Genomic DNA, 12,624 nt, shown 5'->3' with positions numbered 1-12,624 from the left:
TAGAAGATTTTGAGTGTTGTCCTCATAAAGAAAATATGTTTGATAGAATGGAAATGTTTTATCTTTAAATATTATATTTTATACATTATAACCCACATACTCTATTGATTTATATAGTATATTGTCTGTAACATAAATTATGGAGGATTATATGTTTTAAATAGAAAACTCTGTATAATATAATAGATAACATGCAACTATATATTTTTAAGTATATTTACCTTTTTATATGTACATGTATGTGTCTGCATGGGTTTATATGCACCGTATGATTACAGATGCCTGCACAGACCAGTAGAATTCGAATTCTCTGGAATTGGAGGGAATCATTCATTTGTAGATGACAGCACATGGCTATTAAATGAATATCTAATGCTATCGAGTCAAAACATGAATTTAGAGTCATCTGGAAGATAAAGGAATGCCAATAGACTTTTTTAATTCAATGTTTTCATTGGCTACATTCTTTTGCTTCTAAATCTTTATAATGTAGAATTTATATATCATATAAATATAGAGGGTATGTCACAATATATACTATTTTGTATACCTTTTAAGTTAAAGACAGTAATATATTTTCCAAATCAATATTTATGTTTAGTGTCTTTAATATATTCTTTTAATCTTTTACCCATTTCTTTTCTATCAATTTTGTCACCTTCCTACAATCATTTTCCTTAGCTATTTTTGTTCCTAGGTAAGTATAATGCTCTCACTAGGGCTCTCTCTCACTTGTCTATTTCTACTGCCATTCCTACTACTCACCTTCTACTCTCCACTCTCCATAGTATTGAGAAAGCTACATAAGGGCTATTTTATGTAGTTTGGGATTCATGAGGCTTAATACAGGACTCGGTACCTGTTGACTAATCATTTACTTTCATTACTGTTTATTCATTTCAAACACATCAAAGTACAGCTAATTATTAAATTTATTCCCTTATAAATACATGAATTTTCTCTTTTGTGAGGTTTTGATCATTATACCTAATAGCATCTTCTCACATTACATGAACTACTCTCTTCTTTCCTATGACCCAAAGAACTACCTCATGCATTCAATTCTTTTTGCACAAGTTTTCTATGTTAATAATTTTATTCCCCTTAATAACCTATTCATTGAGTGACCAGAATGTACCAGATATTGTACTGCTTATCTGTATTATAAAATTTCAAAACTAACCTCATAAAATTTCAGATGAAGGTCTAGGAAACATGTTATTAATTAAGATCACATAGCTACTGAGGGCTTGAGATATATTCAAATGTTTTTGAGTATTTTATTTTCTCATCTATAAAATATGACTCAGTTTTTCTGCAACACACTCCCTAGATCTTGATTAGGTCTAAATGAACCTCTTTTGGTCTTTATGTTTTCTGCATTTTTCATTTTTCTCTATTCTCTTTCAATATTTCTAAACCAGTACCATATACATGCATGCAAACTTTTGTACATATATGGGAACATACATTTTTCTTTTGCTGCAGTACCTTGTCTATTTTTATTAATGTATGCAAGAGGTTTTTAACACTGACCCACTTATCTCTATAAGCAACAATTTGCTTATAAGCAATTCCACAAGGGATAAAGGTAGGGACTAATGTGCTCAAACTCTCTTACCTTAAAAATTATTTCTGTCTTGCTGGCAGAATATATACAACTGCTTTTCTTTTTATTTGACATGTTCACATACATGTTCATACCTCATTCTTCTACTATGTGCAGAGGAAGCAATTAGACAAAAATAAAGTTTGGTCTGTTGCTTTTGACAACACTGTAACTGTATTCTTCCAAATCTTCACAATTCCTGCAGGAGGACATAGCAGACTGGTATAACCACTGACAATACCATAAGATTTGCTTTCATAATTTGGCTCCACAAACACTCTCTGAACCTCTGTCCAAATATTCATTTTTTGCTCAAAATTTTATTATCCAACTAGAATTTTGATCACTTTGCTTTGTTTGGTGTCGATTCATATACTGTTGTTACCTCATGTTTTCCTAGTATACATAGATTAAATGAATTGACCATATCTTTAAAGTTTATGTTTTGGTAAAATGGAATGAATAGCATCAAAATATTAATAGAGAGAAACTAAACTCAAAATTGAAAGTGAAAACCAGAGTGAGAAAAAGGAGGTAGAACTCGACAAAACCTGTAATTGTTTCATTCACCCAAGTACCATTTGCTGTCAAGCACTTCTACATCTGCCCTCAGATAGACTGGTAAAAATGGACAATGTCCTAACTAATTCTGCATATTTTATTATTTACATGATACTCAATTTTAGTAGGTCAGATAGTTTCAGGAAAATTATTTTAGTCAAACTAAGTGAAAGTTCCATTTTTGATATTTAAATTATTTTATTTGTGATTCTAACTTAAGCCGGTACTATTATGATATACAAAATACAAAACAGATTGAGCAAGCATTTTATTTATAATTACTGAATCTATTGTTTCTAAAGTTGTGTTTTTGTTATTCTTACAGCAAACAAGACTTTGAGTCTGCAGATGCAGTAAGTCCAAAAATCATTAAAATTAAATAGACAACAAAGTACATTGTGATTGTGATACCAATAATATCCTTTTATTTAGTGTATTTTTAGACTGGAAACACAGGTTAAAAAATAATGTTTTTATCTTTGTAATGACTGTAAATATAATAATTACAAAGAATAGTTTTATGACTGTCACTAGAATTTAAGTTGTCATTGTTCAATGTACAATTAAAATTTACCTGATCACAAAACTGTATTTAGAAGACATAAATTTATACAGTAAAAATCAATTTCTTCTAATATACTTGAAATAGTGTGTGACATCAACTTGAAGTGAAAAACCTTTAAGTATCAATTTCATTACATTGTAATTATGTAACAATTATTTTAAGTTAATAAGCAATCAGAGTTTATTTTAGCACAATAAAAAGAAAAGTCACCTCTTTTGCATTATTTTTTTTAAATTTTAACATTATTTCCAGTATTAATCACTATTCTCCCTCCATTCACAAAAGTAATTCTATATATCTTAAATTGACTTATAAAAGCATGCTTTTTTTTAGTTTCTCTCTTAAATTTAGTTGAAGCTTACAAATGTTGCTGTGGCAACACTGCAATCTCTCGAAAGTCACCATAGCCTAAAGCAAATTTTCTTTGAATCCTATAATATCTATAAATTTATATCGCAGTTTTCATAATTTAAAAATTAAGCTTCTCAAACATATATAACACCCAACAAAACTTAGTTTTGGAGGATACAGTGATGCTATTTTCAGTGGAATTTGAATATTTGTATCATTGTTATTATCTCCATCATCATTATTATTTGCTTTTATGAGACGGAATCTGGCTATATATCATGCATGACCTTGAACTTATTATGTAACACAAGCTAGCCTTGCTCCTCTTTCCTCAGACTCTTGGGTCCTGAGAATATTGGCATATACAACCACAAGCTAATAAGTAATCATTTTGTTTCAAATTACTTTTCCTTACCCCTTTGGTTTTGGGTTCAAAGCCAGGATCTTATATTACATGCAAGCACTGTATCACTGAGCCCTAGCCTTAAAGTGATCTTTTAAAGCAGAAATGGAATCCTTGGCTGGTTGCCCAAATCTTTTCTCTAACAATCTCTGGAATTTAGTATTATGTTGATGTATGTGTAATGTAACTGAGTATTTAAAAGTGAGAATTGGTAAAACTGTGAATGGTATTCATAGAAACTATTCTTTAAAAGGTAATTTAATCTTCTGCTATCCTCCTAAATATGCTTTTTTATGCAAAAACCTATGAACCGAAGCCCATACGATTAAAATATTGATGCTTTCAATAGATACATTCCATTTTCTTACAGTCAGAAGACATTGAGTCATTGATTCCTAAAGGACTATCAGAGTTTACAAAACAGCAAATTCGTTATATTCTGCAGGTAAGATGGGAACACAATGTCCAACTTTGCTAATAAAATCTTATTATATTTTATTTTTTCATGTTTGGTTGTCATCTCTAAGAAGTCTGTCCTTTTCTAATGTGAGACAGAAAGGAAGTAGTTCCAGAAAGGAGCAGAAGTCTGGAGAACTGGGAGAAGTAGATGGAGGGGAAAGTATAATCAGGATACATTCTGTGAGGAAAAAAAATCTATTTTCAGTTAAAAAAAGAAACTTCAGTTCAACTCATACAAATAACTTTTGAAAAAATTCTTAATAAACTTAAAGTGTTGGTGTGTGTGTGTTTATGTGTGTGTGTGTGTGTTTTAAGAGATCAACTCTAGGAAACTGCTACCAAGCATGATTCTCATAAAAATCGTCTCAAGTAAAAACTGTGTTCCACAAGGGTTGACTATAGTTTAATTAGATAGGATCACATTAGAACTTAGTCTGATCACCATGACTAGGATGTCTAATGCTCAGGAAATAAATCTAGAAATATTATTACTTTCTGTAAATTGTTCTTATCCACTCTTCCATGACTTAGTACCACCTGATTCCAAATCATGGTCTTTTCCTTCTCTTCCCTGCACCCATTTCACACTCCAAGTGCCCCCCCCTCCAATTCCAAGTTCTGGCAGTGAAAGATACAAAAGCATGCGCTTAACTTTCCTCTGTTCTAGAAGGATTGAATCCAAATGGAGCAGGAAATGCTCCTGTAGTGAAGGGGAATCCATAAATCAAGACAGAAGTTAAGGAAATAAGACTAAAAGTAGCATGAATTAAGAAACTTAAAAAAAATGCTATCCAGAAGAATATGTTCCTTTTCTTCTGGATAGCATTTTTTTTAATATATATATATATATATATATATATATATATATATATATATATATATATATACATATATATATATATATCTTATGGGAAAGCAAATTAATCCAGACACTATAGAAATCACTGTGTTGGGTCTAAAAAAACTAAAAATAAAACTGCTGTCGTAGTTATAGTTTCTATTACTGTGATAAGGGTTTATTTCACCTTACACTTCCGGTTGTCTGTCAGTGTGGGAAGTCAGGGCAGGTACTAAAGAAGAGGCCTTGCAGGAATGCTGCTATTGGTTTAATTCTCTGATCTGCTCAGTCTACTTTCTTATACAACTCAGGATCACCTTCCCAAGGGTGGCACTGCCCACAGAGACCTGGGCCCTCTCACATCAATCATCAATAAAAGCAATATCCCACAGACATTCATTCTTTGTTCTTAGTTCTGCTTCGAGATCAAATACATGGTATTTTAGAATTCCATTTTGATTTGCTATTATTTTGGGGGGTGCATATTTTTCAGTGGTTTCTCTCACTATCAAATTACATATTCATGACTTAATCAGTGTGTAGATTTAAACATTTTTCCAGTTTTAGAAAATTGTAGAAAGCTTTGGGGTTTTTATGTCTCTTTATCCTTATATTTATAATATTATTCTGAAACATTTACTCTCCTTTCATAAACAACATATTAGTATTATAATTTTGTTTCTACTACCAAACATAAATAAGAAAGCTCAACATAATTATAGCCTGTCATGTTTACCCATATGATTTTTCCTTCTTAGTGTCCAACATTTCTTGACTTAGAATTTTATTCTATTTAGAAAAATTCCTTTAGCTAGTCTTTAAAAGTAGGTCTAATAGTGACTTATTATTTCCATTTTCCTAGGCCTGAAAAATATCATGATTTCCTTTCTACATTTGAAAAGAAGCTCCATTTCATTGGATATAAAATTTATAGTTGATATTTTTGTTCTTTTAGCATTTGAAAAAATATTGTACCAGTTTTTCCTTTCTCTGTGATTTCTAGGAGAATTCTGCTATTCTTTTTATCTGGTTTTCTTAATAGCTAAGGTTACTCTTGTGCCTTTCAAATTCTCTCCCCCCCCCCCCGTGTGTGTGTCTGTCTATCTGTCTCTGTCTCTCTCTCCATTCCTGGATTAATGTATGGAAGAGTCTGACTCCTCCTTTCCCAATTCTAACAGTTCTTGTTATCTTTTTATTGGCATCTATTGATTGATTTTCCTTATCAACTTCAGACTTCTCTTTTGTCTTTCAGTGTTTTTAGTGAGTCTAGTCTAGATGGAAACCTGAACATACTGTGTTATGAAACTCTGAGTCTTATTCAGATATTTTATTTTAGAAGGTTAACTCCTACAGTAAAGGATCAGAGGAAGTAAAACACATTACTGCCAATTGGAAGTCAGCGTTCTTATAATTGGCCTGTCCACATATGGTAGGATGGAAGGCTTAATGGTATTAAGAATACAAGAGAGCTTGGAGTATCATTTTTGTGCTGTTAGGATGAAAGTTTCAACTCTGTACTCTGCTTTTCCTGACATGAACCTAGTAAATAGTGTTGGTTTATTGGTTTAAATCTTAATCATGGCAGACATATGGGCTCAACCTCTTATCCTTAGATGAGATAACAGTCACAGTTTCCCCAATCTTACCCGATGTGGTGTTTGTTTGGAGTTGAATTGTTATTGTCTAAAGTTTCTTTCTTTGTTTTTTTCACATTGCTAATCTTTTTCTTTCATGGTCATAGTTGAGACAAAGTTTTTCATCACCGTGAGGCTTTCAATATTTTTTATGTATCTATGATTTTTCAGTCACACTTAATAAGAACATCAGGAAAATATATTTTGCTTCCCTCTTTGCAGAAGCTGAAGTTTTCCCTTAAAACTTTCACATTAATTTTGGCATATGGTATCTATCTAAAAACTTGTCCATTTCTTTTACATTTTTCAATTTTGTGGAGTACAGGCTTTTGAAGTAAGACCTAATGATTATCTGAATTTCTTCAGTGTCTGTTGTTATGTCCCCCTTTTGATTTCTGATTTTGTTAATTTGGGTATTCTCTCCCCACCTTTTGATTAGTTTGGATAGGGGTTTGTCAATCTTGTTGATTTTCTCAAAGAACCAGCTCTTTTTTTCATTGATTCTTTGAATTGTTTTCTGCGTTTCTGCTTTGTTTATTTCAGCTCTCAGTTTAATTATTTCCAGTCTTCTTCTCCTCCTGGGTGAGTCTGCTTCTTTTTTCCAGAGCTTTCAGGTGTGTTGTTAAGTCTCTAATGTGAGCTTTCTCCATTTTCTTTTTGTGGGCACTTAGTGCTATGAACTTTCCTCTTAGCACTGCTTTCATAGTGTCCCGTAGGTTTGAGTATGTTGTGTCTTCATTTTCATTGAATTCAAGGAAGACTTTAATTTCTTTATTTCTTCCTTAATTTGATTTCTTTCTTTATTTCTTCCTTAATCCAGGTATGGTTCAGTAGTTGACTGTTCAGTTTCCATGAGTTTGTAGGCTTTCTGGGGGTAGTATTGTTATTAAATTCCAACATGGTGATCTGATAAGACAAAGGTGGTTACTCCAAGTTTTTTGTATCTGTGGATGTTTGCCTTGTTACCGAGTATGTGATCAATTTTCGAGAAGGTTCCATGAGGTGCTGAAAAGGTATATTCTTTCCTGTTTGGGTGGAATGTTCTATAGATTTCTGTTAAGTCCATTTGATTAATTACACCTGTTAGTTCTCTTATTTCTCTGTTAAGTTTCTGTCTGGTTGATCTGTCCATTGGCGAGAGAGGAGTGTTGAAATCTCCTACTATTAGTGCGTGGGGTTTGATGTGTGATTTGAGATTTAGTAATGTTTCTTTTACATATGTGGGTGCTTTAATATTAGGGGCATATATATTCAGGATTGAGACTTCAATAAGCAAATAAGACTAATTTATTGTAAGAGTTTTCTCTCGTGCAAAGTCCAAGGCCCTCCCCACTATATTCAGGTTGAGCAAGGGTGTTTTGCACCCTCTTAAGATAGGAGGGGCAGGGAAAGGGTTGTGGAAGGAGTGGAGGGAGGGGAGGAAGTGGGAATATGTATTGGTTTTTTTTTAAGTAATAAAATTTAAAAAGTGAGAACAAAAGAGTTTTCTCTCTTTGAAATGAGTCAGTTCCATCTATCTTTCAACACTAAAGTTTATTAGTATTTTGTGGGCATGTTATGTAAAAAACATTGACAAAGGCATAGAACTTTGCATGTATTTCCACAATTTCAGGATTTATTGATTAATAATAAATTCATACGTTATGTCAGTAAGTTGGCTGTACATCAGCAATTACCCCTGATGGCCATTGGAAATGGCAAGTTCTTTTATTCAAGTCTTACTAATATTAACACTCATCTTATGCATTTCATGTTACACAATGACAAATAGGATAAAGAATTGCTAAGAATTATTAAATTAATAACCATTAAAGAGACTACAAGATTCAAAGAAGTTTTCGTAAAAGCTTGAACAGTACACTCATACAAATGCAATAGGAGCCATTGGAGGTAGTTAGGTAAGACATTTAGGAACCCTATCTGAAGGAATTTTGCAAGACAAAAATCTCTTCAAGACAAACTTGGTCCAAGGGTAGTCCACATGTGGTCAACTCATCTAATGTCAATTCTAGTTAGCCATGACAGGAAGGTAGGGCCATCATGAACTGCAGTTCTGGAGTCAGAGCTGAAAATTTCTCACTTGTTGATCTCATGATACATGTACCACAAGATCTGATGATAAGAAAATAAGTCTCCACACATCAGTGTTAGGGTTATCTCCTTTTATATGAATGTTGTATCATTTATTTGTCTGGTGTGTACGATAAACTTTTTGGAATTGGTTTTTGCTTTATATGGTTTTGATATTCCCATATTCCCATGTGGTCTTCATTTAATTTTACTACAGAAGTTCAGAGAAGGTAAGAGTCAAATTGTGTAAACAGATTATTTTTTAGTCTGTGTCCCACGATTCTTACTGTGTTATTCATTTCCAATAAATAAAACAGGAAGTCATTCTACCTGGGATTTGTATTCAAAACTCAGCATTTTGTTCTTAGTTCTGTTCCTTCATCTTTCTCAACAGCCCTGTGTGATTTTTGAGGGGCTGGGCAGATGAATCACTGTTTGCCCTAATGGAGAACCAGGTTTGATGTCTCAGCACTCACACAAAGTTAACGTTCAGTAACTCCACCTTCAAGACATGTGATGCCCTCTTCTTGCCTGCCTAGATATCAGGCCCTCATGTGATGCCTGTCTATACATACAGGCAAAACACTCCAACACATGACATAAAATAAACATACCTTTGAAAGAAGTAGCAAATGGCCTCTGGGGCAGGGGATGGAAATAGAGTCACTCGGTGCAGGGTACTGCCTGAAAACACCAATTGCAATAGCTTAGTGCAGAGCACACTGTACTCCACATAGTACTTTCTTCTTCCCACCGCAGGCAGAACCCATGTCCTTCACAGCACACTTAGGCAAGTTCATTTTGTGGCTTGAAAATTAAGTGTCTCGTCTCTAAACATTTAAGCAAAGAATGAAAAGAAAAGCAAAATTCGATGATACAGAATTGTGCTGTGTGAAGGAGATGATGCTTTGTTCATACAAAAGAAAAAAGAAAAAAAAGTCTTCCAAAGGCATAGTGGAATCTTTTGAGGAATACTGCTTGGCCTGCTTAAGAGCATTATTCAGAAAGTTCTTTTTGTTTTTGAGAGTGCGGGGGAATGGGAGGGATTACAACAAGAGTATATGGGGGGCATCTGAAGGGTGGAAAAGCAAGGAAAAAGGTGATGTAATTGTATTTTAATTAAAAATATGTGTAAGATTCTGGTATGGTGGCATAGGCCTTTAATCCCAGATTTTGGGAGGCAGAAGCTGGTGGATCTCTGGGAATTCAAGACCAGCCTGCTCTAACTAGAAAGCAAGCTCCAAGACAGTCAGGGCTACATAGTGAGCAACTTTGTCATAAAAAAAATGTATTAAAAATATCATTTCTTTTTTCCTTTATTTCGAGACAGGATTTCTTTGTAGCTTAGTAGCCTGTCCTGGAACTTGCTCTGTAGACCAGGATGGCCTCGAACTCACAGAGACTCTGCCTCCCGAGGGCTGGGATTAAAGGCATGTACCACCACCTCCTGGCTAAAAATAAAGACTTTTAAGTGTTTTGTAGGAACAGGAAAAAGGTATGTTTGCTTGTGTTGCCTATTTTGAAACATTAGCAAAATAAACCATTAACTGCTTTCTTCCTACAGATGAGGGGTATGTCTGATAAGTCACTGAGACTAGTGTTGTCCACATTTAGCAACATACGGGAAGAACTCGGACATCTTCAAAATGACTTGACAGTAAGATTTGTTTCGAGATTTCTTTCCAAAATGTTTCTGATTCTTAGCTTCCTAACAGAAATCAAAACATTCAATATACTTTTTAAATGTATTGCAACATTAAAATATTACACCTACCTAGACATAAATTATTTGTGAAATAGCTAATTAGCATTGAAAGATGACAAAAGAACTTCCCCATGAGAGCATGAGTATATACTGACATGCACCAATCATTTAATTTACCACTAAAATAATTTAGTGCTTAAAGCCAGAGTTGCCTACAAAATTAAAACAATCATAGTCATTTAATAAAAATTCCCTTCTTTACTGTAATAATAAAGCGTACTTTGAATTTCTCTTTAAATAAAACAACTTGAAAACCCCTTCCTGGGCTGGAGAGATGGCTCAGAGGTTAAGAGCACTAGCTGCTCTTCCAAAGGTCCTGAGTTCAATTCCCAGCAACCACATGGTGGCTCACAACCATCTATAATGAGATCTGGTACCTCTTCTGGTGTATATATGTTAACAGAACATTGTATGCATAATAAATAAATCTTTTTTAAAAAAAAGAAAAGAAAACCCCTTCCTGCCAATACTTAATTTTTCATATTTTCTTATTTTAATTGTACTTTTGGTGCCATCAGGTAGAACATTTTGAATGCTCTCTTCACAGTGAAAAACACCTTGAGAACTTTGGAGCACTTTTTTCCTAATTTTCTGGTTTGTTTCTGCATTCTCATGAGTGTAGTTGAACATTAATTTGAAAATTGTCCACCTGCTGGGATTAAGAAGTCTTTGTAGATTGAAGTAAGACATAAAAATGATTGAGCGCTTTCTGCTTCATTGCATTTAGCAGTAGCCAATCCATCAAAACAGCCCTTCTAATACATGTTTTCAAAGCTTGGGTTTTTCTATCTTAGCTTTTGCTTGACTTTGAAGAATTCTACTTTTTTCAGCAGTTACAGATGAAACAAGTTTTTATTTAAATTTTGCAACGTAAACAAGTCTTTGCCTGTTAACAGTTTTACATAACTCTGAGTCCTAATAAGTAATTTATGCCTTTAGTCTCTGGAAAATGACAAGATAAGACTTGAGAAGGACTTGACATTCAAAGAAAATCAAATAAAAGAGTATGAAGAACTCTTGGCATCGGTGAGAGCAAATAATCGCCAACAGCAAGTAAGTTGATGTCTTTTGTAGTTGCTACTCTAGATTGATAGCTTTCCATATGCACAATTACTGGCATACTGAAGTTCGAAGATACAGTTCAGAGAGTCTTAGTGTGATGAAACAATTTGCTCACCTAAGAATTGAACAGCTTTGCATATTTTTTGTGTGTTTTTGTTTTTTGTTTTTTTTTGAGGGGTTGGGGGTGGGTTTGAGACAAGGTTTCTCTGTCACTTTGGTGCTTGTCCTGGAACTAGCTCTTGTATACCAGGCTGGCCTCGAACTCACAGAGATCTGCCTGCCTCTGCCTCCCGACCGCTGGGATTAAAGGCGTGCAACACCACCGCCCAGCTAGCTTTGCATATTTTCAACAACTGAATGTCCTCTCAAACACACACACACACACACACACACACACAACAAAACCTGGCAACGTTATGTGTTATACAGTATATGCAGCACACAGTTCTCTGTACTTTGGAGCAACATGATTTGTCACTGAAAGTCTATGTTGACTCATTCTTTTAATCTAATGCTATGTTAATGGAAAAAGAAGCTTTGTAGATCTTGTTTGTTTACTGAGTAAACAAAGGAATGAACTCTATTCACTTTTATACTTGACTGAGCAGAGATAAATCTAACCAAACTCTAATGATGCCCAAGAGTTTGTTCTCTCTTTTTTTTTCTCATGGCTTTCCCAAAGATTTTATAAAGTTGATATTTTTTACCACGATCAAGGGCATGATTATTTTAGTGACTATTAGTATACTATGATGTGGTCATACTATCATGAATATAATAATAAATTCGGACGCTGAAAATTTTATGTAAATGTTGTTTCTTTTTACTCAAGTTGGGCAAATGAGATTAGGGACAATCTTAATGTTTAGTATGATGTTTAAAATATCATCTGAAGGCAAGAATCTCAAAAGATTCAGTTTGAAACATTTGCTTTATTTTTCTCAATGAATCACTTAAAAGGCCATTTCATCTTTAAAATCAAAATTCATTTTCTTATGGACTTGTGTCTTTGCAGCAAGGACTTCAAGACTCAAGCTCAAAATGTCAGACATTGGAAGAAAATAACCTTTCTCTTCGACATACACTATCAGACATGGAATACAGACTAAAAGAACTAGAGTATTGTAAACGTAATTTAGAGCAAGAGAATAAAAACCTTAGAATACAGGTACTAATCTTTATAGTATTGTCCTACTTAACTAATTATAAAGCAATCATTGTAAACAGAATATACAAGCTTCACCTTGTAAAGTACATTGACTTCTTTCTGTTGACCTTAAATGAAAGTTTTATCATGCTGACACTTG

At 33.6% G+C, this 12,624-nt stretch overlaps 1 protein-coding gene across 1 annotated transcript in view; it reads left to right on the top strand.

The window, feature by feature from the left end:
- The window catches only part of Pof1b (POF1B actin binding protein), a 70,182-nt gene that overhangs the window by 40,832 nt on the left and 16,726 nt on the right, over window positions 1-12,624 (top strand). Inside the window, exons 7-11 of the mRNA XM_057760357.1 lie at window positions 2,496-2,523; window positions 3,860-3,934; window positions 10,055-10,147; window positions 11,195-11,308; window positions 12,333-12,485. Of these exons, the coding sequence (XP_057616340.1) occupies window positions 2,496-2,523; window positions 3,860-3,934; window positions 10,055-10,147; window positions 11,195-11,308; window positions 12,333-12,485 (463 nt within the window). The remainder of the gene's footprint in view (window positions 1-2,495; window positions 2,524-3,859; window positions 3,935-10,054; window positions 10,148-11,194; window positions 11,309-12,332; window positions 12,486-12,624) is intronic.

This window comes from Chionomys nivalis, chromosome X, assembly GCF_950005125.1.
Source record: "Chionomys nivalis chromosome X, mChiNiv1.1, whole genome shotgun sequence".
In the NCBI taxonomy this organism is placed as follows: domain Eukaryota; kingdom Metazoa; phylum Chordata; class Mammalia; order Rodentia; family Cricetidae; genus Chionomys; species Chionomys nivalis.
This window is presented reverse-complemented; position numbering and strand designations above follow the sequence as displayed.